At 34.7% G+C, this 18,447-nt stretch overlaps 1 protein-coding gene across 1 annotated transcript in view; it reads right to left on the bottom strand.

Annotated features, from left to right (window-relative positions):
- LOC148947223 (heterochromatin-stabilizing protein CFDP1-like) overlaps nt 1-18,447 on the bottom strand; it is a 98,509-nt gene that overhangs the window by 66,670 nt on the left and 13,392 nt on the right. Inside the window, exons 3-4 of the mRNA XM_089097325.1 lie at nt 9,535-9,647; nt 577-739 (exon numbers count right to left, since the gene is read on the bottom strand). Coding sequence (XP_088953451.1) covers nt 577-739; nt 9,535-9,647 — 276 coding nt within the window. The remainder of the gene's footprint in view (nt 1-576; nt 740-9,534; nt 9,648-18,447) is intronic.

Raw genomic sequence — 18,447 nt, forward strand, 5'->3', positions numbered from 1 at the left:
TGATCATTGAAGAGATTGCATGCCAAGTTGGCCTTGCTTAGTCATCATTGGTTATCTGCACGGTTTTACCAACTTATGGCTTCAAATTTTAGCATCTTTAGTAAGTCTCAAACTAGTACCCAAGTGTCCTGTCTGAATAATAGTTTATTTTCGCCCACTATTTCACAAAAGCAGAGTTACAAAAAGAAAGAAAAGTCATCAAAAGACAAAAAATTAATCAAAAGCACGAACATCGTCCAAGAGACAACAGTATGAGACTCGGAAGTGTTTCAGCCTAACAAGAAAGGGGTTGCAGCCCACCTAGCACCCATCAAAGTTAGTCCAAACAGTATATTTTAAACAGTTTTTTTTTCTTATTTGCCATTTTGACACATTTGATGCTGTTATTTGAGACCATTCGGCTTCTTTGAAGTCAATACTTTAGAGAGACAGAATTTTAGTTTTAAATATTTTAGGGGTTTTACAAAAGGCTACTTTTAGAGGTTAAGTGGTTTAAACACACTAACAATTTGTTTCTATTTCTCCCCCACACCCTTCCATAAAAATAACTATAGGTTACATAAAGACAGAACTTACTTGATTTCTTCTCCAGCAAAGTTAAATATCTCTGTCACCGTCTTCTTCTTTTCTAAAGGTCTAACGGTATTGGACTCTCTTTTATCTGACACGGACACACCAACAGAAGTAGAAACGGATGAATTACTTTTCTTCACCGGTCCCCCAACGTCCTTCATAAAACCTATTTCAAAAACATATAAAGACATACATTGGACATTTTTGAATAGTATCTTTTACCCTTATGCAATTCCCTTAAGAGGCAGGAAAACTCTAAAGAAAATTGAGATGGAAAAAACTTGAAGGCTGCTCAGGGAATAGGTATTTTTTCAAATCTTAGAAATCCTTGGAGAGTAAACTCTTTTATTCTCATCAACTTCCGTTCACACGACAGAAGAAATATTTTCTTTAATCTGATAAAAGACAGTGCATTCACAGCACATAAGTATTGAATAAGCATAGGTGGTAGATTCTCACTCTTTCTTATTAATGATATCTGGGATTCGATTCCATTTTTCCGACACCCAAGGATTTTCAGCAATTGACAAAACTATAAGTTAGCGTATATTTGTAGTAATGTATTAAAAGAAGATACTCCCCTCCCCTGATGGATAAATATACGGCCACTTTATATATTACCACTATACTGTCAATAGCGAAAGCGAAGGCTATCATTTACAAAGGGAAACGCTGCTCGAGTCGTGAAGAAAGGAGTAGCGTTGTTTCCCCTCCCTCATAACCTCACACCCATCTTCCCTCACCTTGAGTATAAGCGATAATATGATACACTTTTTAAGAGGATTCGATACCGTAAACATCATTTTGTGAGCCTCAACGTCGGCTGACTGTCTCAAAGGCAAAGGGTCTATTAGCGAATTATCCCAGGGGACTACTTATAATTGAAACCTATTGAGAATTTGTGATTTGATCAGAGAATTTGATTGAAATGACAATGGAATTCTATTGGTAAAGTTTTCAATGAAAGCGGGTTGCACCACAGAAAATTCGACGAGCAGTCAAATTGATCAAATGACATTTCTTTTGAGGTGATTTTGGGTATATTTCAAGCTGGTATACTAGAACGTTTTTAGGGACAACCCTTTCCTGAATTTTTAAAAGAAAAGTCCACTCTGTTTGATCGAAAAAACAAAATTTATAGTTTCTAATGATACAAGTTTCCCTAAAATTAAACATCACTATCTCCACAACAAAACAAGCGAAGTAACAATGTTTTTCTAGGATTTCAGGGAAAGTAGATGTCGGGTTTTAGTTTTTTGCCCTCTATACAGATCGCTTATCCAATCTCTACAAGTTATGGCAAGACCGCCCAATCAACTCTAAATAGTGTGGTCACGCAGACTAGAAGTTTATAATGGACGAGATAGGGCGATTCTTTATGGTATCGAACCCCCTTAACACCCTTTAAACGATCCTATCCTCAAACAGAACGGGACTGAGGGTGATAGGGTCCATTTGAAGGAAACATTAAAAAAATTCTGGAAAGTACATTAACATTATCATTGGATTTTCAGCGATCGGCACTGTGTCAAAAAAGGAAGCGGTTCTTTCCTATTGTGGATTATTCTCTTACTATTTTTTTTTTTTTTTACCGTTAAATTTTTTTTTTTTTGTCCCTCTTTTACCATAAATGTTTTAGGTTTTTGGTCAAGTACCAATCGCTTGGAATCATTTTGTCATGATTCAAATACATAACAAAAAAGTCGGTTGTTGCAATTTCTAATCAAAGTTGATAAATAAAAGTTCAAATAGGGATGAAATCCTTTTTTTCTATCGCTGTTTGTTAAACACTGTCTATTAAAAGGATTTTATCCCTGTTTGAACTTTTATTTATCGCCATGGAAAAGCAGTGTGGTCTCCGAAATTATCAAAATCAAAGTTGACTTGTTACTTGACCTCTATTTTTATCATCTGCTCACAAGAAAGGATAAAAACTAAATTAATATTTTTCAACTAATACTGTTGATCCAGAAAATTCTACCAAACAGATGTCAGTTTATCATTCAGTTTTTATGGAATTAAACGAAATAAAAAGTTTCTCAAATGAAAGTATTGCTAAAACTCAAAACGAACAGAAATTATTCTGTGCATAAGGAGGGCTGCTGCTCTCTCATCCCCCAACTCTTTAAGCTAAAGTTTGACTAGTGCTCAATTGAAAGCATTTTATAATACCAAAAATATAGCCCGTTGTTCATTCTAGGTGTTTAATTCATCGATCACCTTTCAAAACATTTGAATTAAAAGTTGTATTGTTTAAAACATAAACCATTCCATTAGCAAGCCATTGTGATTTTTTTTTTTTTTTTTAAACTTACACTTCTATCATAGCATTCATTCTTGAAGTATTGGCGGAGAAGTGAAACTCTAGCGTGGAGAGTGGGGATTTTATTAATTTTCAACGTATCGATACTTTTATTGAGGAATCTCCCCAGTGACCTAATAGTCTCAAGTAAAAGGAATTATTGCTTTACACTAAAAATATTTCTGGAATCATAGGGGAGGCATTCATCTATAGGATCCATATTAAAAGCTTAGTCCATGTATATTTTCCAAATGAAGGGGTGCCAAAGGTCTTATCTGCATTTATTGGAAGCTTTAAAAAGTTGAGACACTTAGCTCTAAAATTTCCTTTTTCAACGTCGGCATTTTTTTCAGAAGCCATCATCGGCTGCTGATGACGATCACTGACGTATGTGTTCGGAATATGCAGTAACTTTTGTATCTGTTTTTCACTGTCTAATAGAGGGACCTATCCCTATTGGACCTCTTATTTGTTGCCTTTTCAAGGGTTCGGCCACCCCTTCCTCCTACAAAGATAAACTGACCTTCCACCCTACCCCAACAGCTGTTGTGCAGTAATGCAATACGGTAGACCGTTAGTGATACTGTGTTCTATATTTGTATAGACTGTGTGTATGTTTAGGGACGTGTAGGGATGTGTATGTTTATGGACAAACGATGTACCATGTGATAATGTGACATAGCCAATTTTCGACAATTCTAAGTCAATTTACTATCTCATTCTTTCGATCCATGCATTTTGGGCCCGTTTGGGCCAAAATTTGGGTTTTGCGACACAAAATGGCATAAACTGGCACTTTACTGTTGTAACATCTGAAATCTGAAGGCTTAAATCCATACCTCGTAAAGAATCCTAAGCCGTTTGGGAATCTTTAAAAGTTTCAACCTGGTAATATTATGACCTTGTTTGGGCCCCGAAATTTAATTTGCTGCACAAAATTGCAGAAATTGGCGCTTTGATCTCTCAAACTCTTTCTGTTAAATAAAAAGGGCACTACAAATTTTGATTTCCATTTGAATGAGCCCTTTCTTTATGTTCTACAACACCTACTTCGATATGATCACCCCTCAGAGGAAAAAAGGAACAAAAAAAACACGTACACATTATCAAATCTATCGAAAAAAATGCCAAATTCAGTGATTTGCGCATAGGACCTTTGAAACTTCGCTATAGGGTTCTTGGACATGCTGAATACGATTCTGTAATTTTCATAAAAATTGTGTTCATTTAGGGATCGTTTCCCTCTTTTCTTAAATTGCACGAATTCTCTACGGCAAGTATTTTTTATGGTTAATTTTCAATTTTTTCAATTAAATGGTAATTCCATACGTGACGTGATGACTCCATATGTGAAATCATCGAAAAAATTATATTCTTTTGATTCATTTATTATTTCAAAATTCTATCTCTTAGAATTACAGTTACTATAGACACATGCCATCCTTTACTTGTAATTCCTTACCACGAGCTAGTTGATGTCGTTCTTTTACCAATGGCACGTTCGGTTGAAGTTAAGAATCTTAGGAATTTCCCTGCCACGTGTAGGCTATCGATTATGAAAAGAGAGACGATAATTTTTCTCCCTCACAGAAACTAACAAAGTATGATAAGCATTTCAATCTCTATTGAGTCATGCTATGTGCATTTAAGAGAAAGGTTATGTCGCTTTATAAGGCCGGCAGCTATATCACTGGCGGACATTTATGTAAGAATGTACTTAGGAGAAAGGCAGAAGACTTGGAGGGGGGGATTAAAAAAACGTGGATAATACGGAAAATACAAACACTTTATTGGGAAAAAATACAAGTCTTTAGACTTTACAAGAGTTTCAGCGCGAAACATCTCCCCCACATCAATCACGTGCCTAGTCACTAGTACATCCTGCTTTTACAATATTCTTCTTCTTTTCGTGTAAGCTTAGCAGCGTCATCAGTTACTTGACGAAATATGACGAATATATTTCTATTAAATCATGTCGACCCCCAAACAACTGTCGACCTCCAAGCGACCCCCCCAAAAAATGTGTAGTTGGAATTGAGCGTCCTGTTAACTTATCTGAATATCCTAAATTTTTAAATAATGCTTTTATGCTTAATCTATATCAAAAGACTTATTGTAGCTAATAATATGAATTTTCTTTACTTATTCATCAATGCTAAATTGGATGACTATTTCAATTTTGTGTAATTGCTTCTACAAAACAGTTATGTTGACTGCCTACTATTGAAATATTTCAACCATATCGCTAAAAGGTGTCTTCAGAAAAGAAAAAACATATACATTTTGATCGAACCCTCCATATTAGTTAACAAAAAGGCAGACTTCTTTTCTTAAATTGTTGATTTCAATTGTTTTTTTTTTTATTCTATATTTTTCCTTTTAATCACGGGGACGACTTGAAATATGGTAAGGATAGCCAAATACTATACACTTCATCAAAGCCCCAAAATAGGCAAATTATACTAACAGTGTAGGAAATATTGAAAAATCGTAAAACATGTAGACATCTTAGAGAATCAGGGGGAGGCACGACCCTATCCACATGCCCTCTTTCAACATGAAAATCTCACAGTAGGAATTTGGAATTCTTAGCTGCAAAGTAAATGATTGAACGATTTGTATCAAAGATCATTATCTATGATTATGATTATTATGATTTGTATCAAAATCAGCTAAAGAAGCTATAAAAAAAATTATGGAACCTGATATTTCCAGAATTTTTATCCAGAAAATCGTCTTTTATCCTTTATTATTTCTTTTATTCTTTATATAATAATCTTAATCGTCTTCCATAATGTTTATCCGGATATTTATCCAGAAAATCGTCTAGATATTTTTTTTCTATAAAAAAAAAGATAAATATAAAGCAAAATCGGTACAAGAAAAATTCCTGCATGCTATTAGCCACGTGATTTAATTTGAACATATAATATAACAATTTAAATTAACACATTATGGCTCTTCTCATGGCCGTGGCAACCAACCAAAAACTAGACGAAAGCTTATAAGACAATACGTTCAAAATAGTAAAAACTGAGAGATGAGATATGAAGAATAGTAGTAAGTAGAGAAACAGAGATATCCCAAAATTCACTTAAGTTGAAATCATAACATAAATGGGGACGCCTTTGTGGGGGACTCAGTGGGGATCTGCAATCTCCTTCATACTATACTAGGTAGTGTTTCAGTCAGTGGACAATAATACCATGTTTCACACAGTATCACATCCAGCGAAGCGATTAGCGCCCACACAGATATGAACTCCTCATGACAATTTTCTATTAGGTATCTTTGCGGCTTAAACCAAATTTAAAATAAAAACCTTATCTACAAAGGGAGACGTAAGTCGTGACACAGAAAAATAATGTGACTTAAGCTATTTCAAATAATTAGATTCGTTCTCGGGCAAGATTGGCTATACATGACGTTTTTTCTTTTATTTATACATGTTTTCCTACCTTTTTTTTAGCACTGAGGATGGCTTAGCGGAGATCTTTATTCCCTTCTTAATTATTTATTCCCTCCTTAATTCCTTAATTTTTGAGTGGTAGAAGGGTAAAGGCTAAGCAATTGTCTAGGAGGGGAAGGGAGAAGACTAAAAAAAATTACATCTATGCCATTTTAAATTAATATCTACCAGTTTGTTGATTTTCGGAGGGTTGTGAGTCTAAGGGAGAAGGGGCGTAGCACAATGCACTCCAAATGATGTCACTGTGAAAATTATTCCTAATTTTCTTAGCTTTCAATGCTAGATGATATTAATTAATTTTCTGAATATGAATCAGTTTGATCTTAATAATTACATTAATTTTATATTAACATTAATTTAGTTTTATATCTTAATTAATGTTGTAATATATTAATATTATATATTAATTTAGTTTTTTTCACTCGCTGAAAATCATCCACATTTTTTTTTTTTTTTTTTTTTGTCGAAGGTTCAAATGATTATTTTCCCTGCACCCCCCCCCCTCCTCCCTTAATAAGTTTACCAATGTAGCTCTCAGTTTCATAAAATGTGGGTTTAAAGTTTGATCTTAATAATTACATTAATTTTATATTAACATTAATTTAGTTTTATATCTTAATTAATGTTGTATTATATTAATATTATATATTAATTTAGTTTTTTTCACTCGCTGAAAATCATCCACATTTTTTTTTTTTTTTTTTTTGTCGAAGGTTCAAATGATTATTTTCCCTGCACCCCCCCCTCCTCCCTTAATAAGTTTACCAATGTAGCTCTCAGTTTCATAAAATGTGGGTTTAACGTCACATCAAAAAGATTTATCTCCTTATTCCTTCAAAGAAATCTGAAACACGAGCACTTATTAGGAGTTTCCAGGTTTTCCCAACTATCGCATGACATTTCTAGAATTAATAGTAAACTACTCAGAATATAACTTTTGTCCCTTGAAAACCAGTTTACATAAACGAAAGGGTAAAAGATAAAAGGGTGTTATTCTAAGAGTCCCATCATAAAGGGTAAATATAAACACTATATTTCAAGTTGTACAACTATAACCACGTTATGCTTTATATAACCAGTTTCAAAAGTAGTGTCGTTAATTGGGGGGGGGGGGCTTTGATTTTGATAAATAACTTTTTTGGAGGCATTTCCATTAATAATGCCTTGTTTCGGTACTTGCATAGGAAAAATTGAAAAACGACAGCTTCCCCCTGGATATTGAAAGCTACATTTTGCCCCCCCCCTAAATTTACGCTGCTGTCCAAGAGATAAATAGAGATAAATTTTAAAACACCAAAAGAAAAATCCTAGAAAATTGAGGTTCTCTGGAATGAATAGACCTGAGATGGGTCGAGGGAGCAAAACATATTTTCATTTTGATGTCCCTGGTACTGAAAACAAAACTGAAACACAACTTGATGCCAGGTTTCAACCCAGCATAATCCGCAAATGGGTTTTGACGACTATTTCGCGGGCATATTCAACAAGGCACTATTAGTGAAGAAGAAACAAGGACTTCACTAATAGTGCCTTGTTGAATAAGCCCGCGAAATAGTCGTCAAAACCCATTTGTGGATTACGCTGGGTTGAAATCTGGCATCTAGCTGTGTTTCAGTTTTGTTTTCAGTACCAGGGACATCAAAATGAAAACATGTTTTGCTCCCTCGACCCATCTCAGGTCTATGCATTCCAGAGAACCACAATTTTCAAGGATTTTTCTTTTGGTGTTTTAAAATTATGAAGTTTTCAGGTCAGAACAAAATTTTTGTCATTGTTGCCTCGTCAATCATAAATAAATAAACAAAACCGGTCAGTTAAACTTGACAACGCTTTTCGTCCGTGAAAATTCAAATATTAACAACCTGCTTATTCCTTAAGACAACTACAATTTCAAAAGAAAGCCACATGTTCTGGAGCTGTCTGGAGCCATGTGTTTTAAGCTTCTTTTTTTGTTGATTCGTCACCCACGTGTCTTTTTTTAAACATTCCGGCTGTATCCCAAAATTTTTTCATCAAAAATGGAATTCCAAATTTTTCAAATTTTTTTGTAAAATACAGGGTTGTGTCTTCAAACAATCAAATTTCATTGCCACCTTCCTGGGTACTTTAATTTTGGGAGCACATATTTTTGTATCTCAAAGTTTCGGAGATCTAAAAAAACCGTTGCTTCTCAATTTGTGTTTTGTTTAATATTTCGCTAAAAGTGACAATGAACCAAGCCCGAACATCACAAAACTTGGATTCTCTAATGCAGTGGTTCTCAAACTTATTTAGAAAATCTTTCCCCCTTTTTACCCACAAAACATTTTAGGCATCCCTTCTCAGTTACCGGTATTAAGTAAAATATAGCTGAAATATAAATGAAGTCACCAGTCTTAGAGTTTAAGGGTTGTTTTGTTTTTGTGCAATCCGCGTACCCCAAAAAAAAATTTGCTTACCCCCAAGAGGTACCCGTACCACATTTTGAGAACCACTGCTCTAACGTGTAACAGAAAGCTATTGTCTTATTATAGACACCCGATGTCTCCTTAAATAAGCCAGAACATTGGAAGAAATGATTAAAGCACCTATGAAAGTGAAAAAGAGATCAGATTAGTTGAATTGGTTTAATGGAAACTTACAAAACCTATACATCTTTAAAAATTGGGGAAAACCAAGAATTCATTTTTTACATGAAAAGAATATCCATATTAAATAATGAAGCTTTTGTAGCAGCAGAAAGTAAATTTAAAAAATTCAGTCAATTTTTTGCTGAAAAATCAGCCAAAAAGTAAGCTAAGACCAAACAGCTGAATAAGGTGTACCTTTTCTTTGAAGGTGTAGTTGTCTTTAGGAATCAACATATTATTAAAATATCTGAATCTTTGCGGATGAAAAACGTTGTCAGATTTAACTGGTTAGTTTTTCTTATTTATTTTCATGGTTCAACGCGGCAACACTGACGAGAATTTGGTACTGCCCCAAAAATATTAAACAATTTTAAACTACTATAGAAAAATCTTGGAAAATTAAAGTTTACGGGAATGAATAGACTTGAGATGTGTCCAAGAGGCAATATAGGCCTATGTCTTTATTTTAATGTTCTTTGTACTTCAATGATAAAGGAAGATGTTGCATAGCTTATAAATTGTATCTCGTTCTCCTAAAGTTTTCTCAAATTGTATAAATACCGACAAGAAAATCGCCTTACTTGACCAAAGATCATCTACTCTTGCTTTCTCGTCTTCGGTAGAAAGCTCTTTTGCTTCAGTTTTTTCTTCTTCAATTTCTTCTTCATCAGCAACAGCTTGGGCTCTTTTCCTCCTACATAAATAATTTACTCAATGCTGAGCCTAGTAAAGACAATCTACAAAGAGTTCAAAAGAAGCTATTGAAGTCACAATATGGAAAGCAGATCCAGGAAAATACTAAAAGATAGTGATGAAAGTGATAAAAAGGGTGAAACGACACTACGGTACGGTATGAGGAGTAGAGCACCACTATTTAGAGAGGCAACTTTTAGCTCTTTAAGATCACTGAACATTTATCGCTCAGATAAAACACGCATCATATGTCTTATTATCGTGTACCTATTCAAACGAAACAAAACAACATAATCTATCTCTAATCTCTGTAAATAATCTCCCTAATCTCTCTAAATCAGTTTGAAGATACTGAGCCTGTAGCAACACAGGCGTCTCTGGTGCCAAAAGAAAAGTAAGTTTTCCTTTAGCAAAAGACACCTGAAAAGCAGTAAGCTTAACATGCATATTTTGCAATATTTCGAATCAGAGTGGGTCTACAAACTGAAACATCCTGTGCATTGTTAGAAAAAAAAAGTCAAAATGGGCTAATATCTAGCATTTTTTCTTTCTTTTTCTCAAGGTTGTACCCAGAATTTTTTTTCGGAGGGGGTTTTACCAAGGCCGTATCCAGGGGGGGGGGGGGTTACCGGTTTTGACCCCCCCCCCCCCCGAAATTTTTGACCGAGTCGAAAATAAGTTGAAAATTAGTAAAACCTAGGTAAAAATCAGTAAAATTAGTCAAAAACTGAGTCAAAAATTAGTACCCCCCCCCCGAAAAAATCCTGGATCCGCCCTTGGCTTTTACTCAAATATTTTTTTCGGGGGGGGGGAGGGGGTTACACAAAAAAAAACTCAAAAAGCGCATACAAAATTGTTTATATCCATTTTTGTTACGTTTTTACGAGTGAGACAATCATTTCGGGGAGGGGGGGGTTCAAACCCCCCCAACGCCCCCTCTGGGTACGGCCTTGCTTTTTCTTTTCTTACATGAGCTTTTTAAATTGTCATACACCGTCATAAATCAACCTAAAAATATCGGTCATCCCCATTGCAATAAAAGTGGACTTTCCCTGTGGGCAAATCTCATTTGAATTGTCCTTTCTCCATATCTATCTACCATAGTTTTGCCCTAGGATGGATGATATACTATCTATCAAAAAGTGAAATGACCTTATTTTTATACGATTCTGAAAAAGGATTATGCCAGCTTTGCCTTTCACTGAGACTAATTGCCTTGGCTTTACTCCAATTAGCCATGGCTCTTAAGTCTTTCATCACTTCCACCAAGTTGATTTTAATTCAATTTTAATTCTTCTTGAATTTCAGAAAGGAATTATATCAGCAATGTCCTTGTAAAATCCACAAAAACACCTACACGTCTTGTTTATTGAACAGACGACAAGAGTCTTATTTTCTCTCTTTCTCTTTTCCATAGTCTATTTGTTCTTCTTGGTAATATAATGTTTGCGTGGGTCTCGTAGTCTCCTCTTGACATCAGGCACAATTTCAAAGTTCTTACGACAGAATAAAAAGGATAGTATTTTCCCCACCCACGCTGAAATTCAAACCTTTCAAGCAAAGCAGCATAATCGATAATGTTGAAGACAATTCAATATCCTTCGTCTCTGAAGTATTACACTTACACAGGAATGTAGCTAACCTTTCAAAATTTTCAATTTTTTAAACTTGGAAGGGATCTACAGTTTTTTTGTTTTTTTTATTGGTTATCTGTAGCTTGGTAACGCTCAGAGATGAATATTCGGAACAAAAGTATGGGGATCGTGAAACGCAGCAATTTTACAGAAAAAAAGAAATAATTATTTTTCTAGCCTACCAGATGGCACACACAAAAAACAAAATAAGACAGCCCAAATCAAAAATTAAACTTCTAGGGATCATTTAACACAAGATTAGCATAGAGCATTATATTATATCTTCGAGCCTTATCTCTTATTTTCTTGTACTAGAGACGATGTACAAGCTGTCCAGCCCAACTCGACGCCGACAATTCTGGACGTTTCAGTTGACAAATCTTTTCACAGGGACAAGTAGCTAGCCTGTCGCATAGCCTTCTAGATTTCTAGTAAATAAATTTTGAGAAGTTAGTCCAGAAATCCCAAAATTAGTTGTTTTTTTTTTGGAAAAATTAGGTTCAATCGAATTTTCTGGAATTTAGTATACATAAGGCGTGGTCCAGAAGAAGACCGTAATAATTCTAACTGCGATTTCATGGGGAAAGACGAAGGAAGCTTCTACAATATTGAAATTTATACATTTACCAGAAAGTGTTGTTATTTACCTCCCAAACTTGATTGGAAATAGAAGCTAGTGTTCTCAATGTGCATTTAGGCTGTACAGACATACGGTCTGTACAGAGCCCTAACCAACCCTAACCGACCTCCTTGGAAGATGAAAAAGCGCTCAATAAATCCTTGTCATTACGACATCTAACACAAAAGTTGGTTGGATCGTCGGATCTCACCTAAACTTGGTGGAGGGTAAGAGAAATGGTCAAAGATTTACTTTTTAGAGCCCTGGCTCTGATCTGCCTTCTTTGGGGGGGGGGGGGGGAGGGGGTGTCCTAAATTTTTTGTCATCAGAACATATACCAAAAAGGGTCTTCAGTTGTTAAAGAAACTTGGTGAGAAGTAAGAATTCTTTAATCATTTTTTGGTGATCGTTTAATCCGACCTTTGCATGTGAGGGAAAGGGAGGGGGGCTCAATTCATAGACTAGAAGGGTTTGAAAAACTTTCACCAAACTTAGCTCAAAAGGTTCCACCTTTGTATTTTTGATTCAATAGACTGAAAAGTGACATTTTATTTTCAATTTCTGTAAGATTTTTAATTTTCATCACGGGCTACACGCTAGCGCGTTTTTTTCTGCATATAGAATAAATCCCATCATCCGAGTTTGTATATATTGACACATCCTTCGATTCATTATCATTCAAGGCTAATTTAGGGAACGATCCGTCCTAAATGATTACATGCCAAAATTAATAACAATAATAAATTACTTTCAAATGTCAAATTTGAGGAAATTTGGCAGTAAGGAATGCTCCTAAATGATTAAATGGTAACCATTGAAAACTAACAGAATGAATGAATTAAATTACCATGATAATTTTAATAAATTTGGCTTTACAGGAAGCATGAACCCCACATTGATAAAATGTTTGTTTTGCAAAAAGCTACCAGCCTTACTGCTAGCGCTACTGCAACTACTACAGGGGCATAATTTGCTATGGGGCAGGGGGAACTTCCCCCAAACCCTAGTTTACCCTTCCTCCCAGTTGAAATTTAGTTTCTTCAAAAATCTTATCAAAACTAAGATAAGCCTGCATAATTCAAGCATCCACAGAAACGGATAAGTTTCTCTAGTGTATCTTTGCTTTTATAGTGCTATGTGGCCCATTTTTCAGTTGGCACTGTAATTGTCACTTAATTTTGGAAACTTGGCTCCGAATCCCCCCCCCCCCAGGAATTTTGACAAAATTACGCCACCGAACTTCTACCACTGCTATTACTACCTTCAGCACTCTCTTCAATTTTGATCCCCCTGCGCATGGCTGGAAGCGCCCCCGCGGAAGGCCCCGGTTCAGATGGAGGGACAGCCTCACCCAGTACCTCTCAATGATCGGCACTGATATACAAGAAGCAGTCACGCTTGCACAAGCACGTTCCGAATGGAGGCGAAGAGTCACATGTCTCTCTACGCTGGACCACCAGCAGGAGCATTAAGTCAAGTAAGTCAATTAAGTCAAGCACTAATCTTACCATAAGACTATTCCAGCCAAGACAAACACTGCTACTACCAAGACCTGTCCTACCTTAACTAGTATTACCACCACCACAGCTCCTTCTAACCCACCAAGATTACTCCAACCCGCTTATTCGATTACAAATACTCGCACTTCTACCATTTAACTCGTGCCACGATTACTCTTACATGTTACTCCTACTAATCAACACCAACCACAGCTCAATTATTATTGAAGCCCATTAACCATAATTACTAATAATAATACATGTATAAGCTACGTCAAATAAAACAAACATAAAATAAATTATGAGTCTAATTTTTTCAACAAAAAGTAAAGAGCAATATTAAAACTTAAAACCAGCAGACATTACTGCACAGAAGTAGTCAAAACTGAAACAGCTAGAAGCATCCATTAATTAAAAAAATATATCAAAAGTAAACAGAAATCACTTAAAGCGATTAATTACACAAACTTAAAACGAACAGAGATTACCACAAATAAGTGTATTCAGCCCTGTCTTCATTATGGCTTTTTGAGGCGAGGTGGGCCGAGTAAAAAGAGCTTTTTATTCATCGAAAAACAAAGTTCTTGAAAAAGCCATTTCAGATGCGCCTGATTTGGCTTTTTGAGCCTTAAAACTACCAAAGGAGACTAGGGTTGCCTGAAAAACTAAAAAAGCACGGGCGACATTGCCTAAAAAAGCCATACTGAAGACTAAGCCTTACTGTCCCCTCAAATCCCTCTGAAGGCTGAGTGTCATCTGCGCTTTGCCTAAAACTAAATAAATTGGTTAAATTGAAGTTTTATTGGGTCAATTTATTTCCTCTATATATTCAAATAAAATTATTTAAAAGCGAGAAAATATTAATGGAAATTAGCGCAAGATTAGCCAAGGAAAACCCAATTAATTGTCAGAAATACACTGATCCAGAAACAAAATTTTTGGACTATTGAATAATATTTTGATGGATTTTTTTTTACATATTAAACTAAAAACAAATGAACAACGGCTGCTGATTTTTTTAGGTTCCAGTTAAGCTTAAATAATATCCAGTCCTATGGAGCAATTTAAGAAGAGCAATCTATGAGCGTGACACAGGTACGACAAAAAGTTAATGATATCAAATAAAACTAAATTTAAATTTAAAAAGCAAATTAACAGCTAGAACGATAGAAAATTAAACTCGTCTTAAATTTTGAATTTAATTATTGTGACGACAGTTAACGTAACTGATGACAATTAAAAAAAATACATTAGTTGCTAATACTTACGAAGATCAAAGATTTAGGTGCAAATTTTTTTTGTGTCTTATTTTCTTTTGTATTTATTTACACTCATTTATTATGTATGAATTTATCTATTTTTATATATTTATTAATATTTACAATTTTCTGTATTTATTTTTTTGAAGATATTCAAGAAACTACTCCACACTTTCAAGCATCTTTGTCTTTAACATTAAATTATTTCCTAAAGTAAATTTTCTATTTATAAATGAAACTATTATTAAGAGATGGGTACCATGAGATGCTCACAGCAGTAGCTTCCCTGCCTTGTGCAGGGAAGTACTTTATGTTCTTGGAGTAGGCTATTTTAGGCTAAGTAGGCTATTTTAGGCTATTTGCGGTTCATTTTAAGTTCGTCTACATGGCTTGGTGTACATTCTATTCGGTCTGGTTTCATTTCTTCATTCTTAGTGATTTCCCATCGTTTAAGTGTGACTTCTTGCGTGAATTGATTTCTAGTCGTTTTAAGTTTTAATACAGATCTTAGCCTTTTTTTGAAAAATTTCGATTTTTAATTTAATAACAATAAGCATGTAATGAAAATAGATTGTTAATATTAATTACATCCTTTATTTACCTTCTTTCTCTTTGTTCACTATAAATAATGTCTAAAATTCAAATTCTATAAAAATTCTATATCAGAGGTTTCTGTTTTTAAGAAAAAACAAGTGTTTTTATGTGAAATTGGTTCAAACTGATTTCTACTTTATTCACTAATATTTCATTGAAAAATTTTATTCAAATTTTGTTCATAAATCCTAGTGGTATTTTCATGTACAATTGGCAACAATGCAAAAAAACAAGTTACCATGAACTGTAAAACAATTATATCCCCATTGTGTATTAATCAAAAACTATTTCCAAAAAAAGAAGTATTTCAAAGAAAAGTAAAGAGCTACATTAAGCCTACGACAAACATAAATAAAGTCCAATAGTAATTCAAGCGTAAAATAAGCATAAATCACTATCAATAAATAAAGGAGACCCAAAACGACAGACAAGGATGGGTGAATCCCCATTATGCCAAAAATGTTAGATGGCCACTATGGAAACAAGAAGGCATCTGCCAGAAGAATGTCAAGCTAGCATTAGACACCGGCTTGATATATTTCATAACGTTATTGTTAAGCTGGCGGACATAGTAAGGGAAGAATAAGTCCGACAGCTGGCAAGATATATGGTAAGGGGGGGGGGGGGAGGCCAAACCCATCATTGGTCCTCTCCAACCATAAATAGAGCTTAATTTTTTGGGGTGTAAAGGCAATGGGCCTTGAAAGCCTAAGCCTCGACCCATTGATAGTGGCCCCTCCTAATAATAATAATAATAATAAAACGACAGAAATTATCATAAACAATTAAATTAAACTTAAAACGAGCAGAAGCTACCGCAAACAGTAATACGGTCAGTACCCCTAAGGTTTCTAAAGACCAGAACATTATTTGCCCTTTATTGAAAACAGTTTTTATTTCGAGTTGTATATTTTTATTTGTCATAACAACAACAATAAAAAGAAAGAAAATAACAATAATAACCACTAAAAAGAACTAATGAAATGCCTTTGAATCTTTTTAAAACTGCGTTATAAAAGAGAAAACGTTTAAAATGTGCTTGGTAAGACATTACACACTGTAAGCCTATTAGTGGCAACTTTGCGAGCAATCTTATCCAGTAAACCTTGACATCTCTAGATTCGGTGACACATCCTTTATGTCCTCAGGATCTCCGAATTTGTTCATCTTCGATTTTTTTTTTTTTATGGGGCTATCTTAAAGAATCCTATCTACACAGCTAAGGATAAGGACACTGGCATTGGACTTGGGACACTAGCCTAAGGACTCTACGAATCAGCTAAGGACATTAGACGAAATGGAACAAAAATATTTTAGACTAGATTCGTTGCATCCGAGCAGAGATGTCACGGCAATTAATCAGGAATCTCAACAGTAGATTTTAAGAGGGTACAGGAGGGATGTAATTTTTAGATATAATTTGGACAAAAACAATTTGCCTTAAAAGGCAAGTTGTAATTACTATATTGCTGTCAATAAAAATATTCTGAAGGACATGTTCTATTTTTATTCAGTTTTTGAGAAATTCCCGTTTTCTGTGTCACCTGACCCGATATAATAGATGTTGCATATTTAATAGTCGAACGTAATCTTTTTGAACCAGATTCTAAGCAAGCCCTCACCCTCAAACCCTTTAAAAAAGCACTATCCCTGGTAGCATCTGACTTATTGTTGCATAACTAAACACTATTTTCAAAAAGTTTGGAAAATTACTTATAGTTAAACGAAGAACATCTGGACATATTTCTGTATTTAAGATCTCATTGAGTAAGTCAATGATCCTGAGATATCCAAAGAGAAAGGAAGGTTCCAATCAAGAGAGTAAGAATCTTAACATAATTGTTCACTTTTTTCAAGTTCAAGGATACAAGGGAAGAAAAGACTTTAGAGCACGAACTAGAAAATAGAATATTTGTCCAAGTTATTAAGAACAATAAGCCATTGTTTCTGAATTAGACATGTTACCTATTTTTACTGAGCCTGAACACTCAAAAAAATTTATCTAATATCGAAAAAAGGACTGTATTAATAGTTTTATGAACAGAGAGGCAAAACAAAAATGCGAAAGTTTAAAGTTTAAAAGAGTCAGTTATAGTGAAGCAGGGGTGCTGATTCCCAACCCATCCCCCCTTAGATTTGAAACTTGAGAAAATATTATTTTTTTCATACTTCATTGACAAAGTCGAAAAACACAACAAAAATAATCTTAATTAAAATACCTTTTTTGTATCTTAATTTTTAAAAAAAAGAAGAAAAAAACTGTCCTTCCCCTCCCCCTAGATTTTTCCTAGATTCCCTGCAGTGAAAGAACTTGGCTACTGTTATTTTAAAATATGGTCTATAATACAAGCTTCACTGCGAAAGCAAGAAGCAACTTTTATATACTATATAAGGATATAAGGTAATAGTAACTCTACACTTTAAGACCTGGTCTACAGCTATGAACTGAAGGTTCACAGGAACAAGATGGAAGGCTTCTCAAGAGACTCCGAACCTGCATTAAACTTCATCAGACGAAGGTTGCTCTAGGAGAAATTTATTTCTTTGCAAATCCGCTAGAAAGAAATTTTGTCAACAGTAACCAACATTTTACGGCTTAGTTCAACACCAGTAAGCTGAAGAAGAGAACAATTTGAAGACCCCGGAAGACCCCGAACCTATACTAGACGTCGTTAAGAAGCGGCTGTTGCAGGAGAAATGGTAATATTAAGACAAAATATCTTAACATGAAACGTAAATACGTAACTACAGGCTCAAAAGGTCAAGTTTAGACACATGAAATAGTCATCAGATGAGACAACCTGTTTGGTAGAGGAACATTCTTCGCATATCTGTGTACATAAAATTATAAGGCGTATCACCTTTTGTAAATCAATAAAAAGTAGGATAAAGTCCTAATGTTTGAATAAAATACGTAATACAATTTTCCCTAGATGAGGGAACAAGCATGTTAATTCGTTTAGGTTTGAGGAAAACCAACAAGTCTCGGAAAAACTACCCCTCCTCTCCCACCACACATCATGGATGTGTACATGCAAGGCAACTAATGTGAATTTAACAATATACTAAGATGAGCTTGCTCACATTTAAAAATACCCTTTGAGGGCAGTTCTTAATATACTTTTTCAAATATTCCAAATTCAGGACCGAAATCCCAAGATCTTGGGAAAATTGTAAGGAGCATTAGCCTAGGCAG

Source organism: Artemia sp. Qi Xiang Cuo, chromosome 11 (assembly GCF_049724085.1).
Source record: "Artemia sp. Qi Xiang Cuo chromosome 11, ASM4972408v1, whole genome shotgun sequence".
In the NCBI taxonomy this organism is placed as follows: Eukaryota; Metazoa; Arthropoda; class Branchiopoda; order Anostraca; family Artemiidae; genus Artemia; species Artemia sp. Qi Xiang Cuo.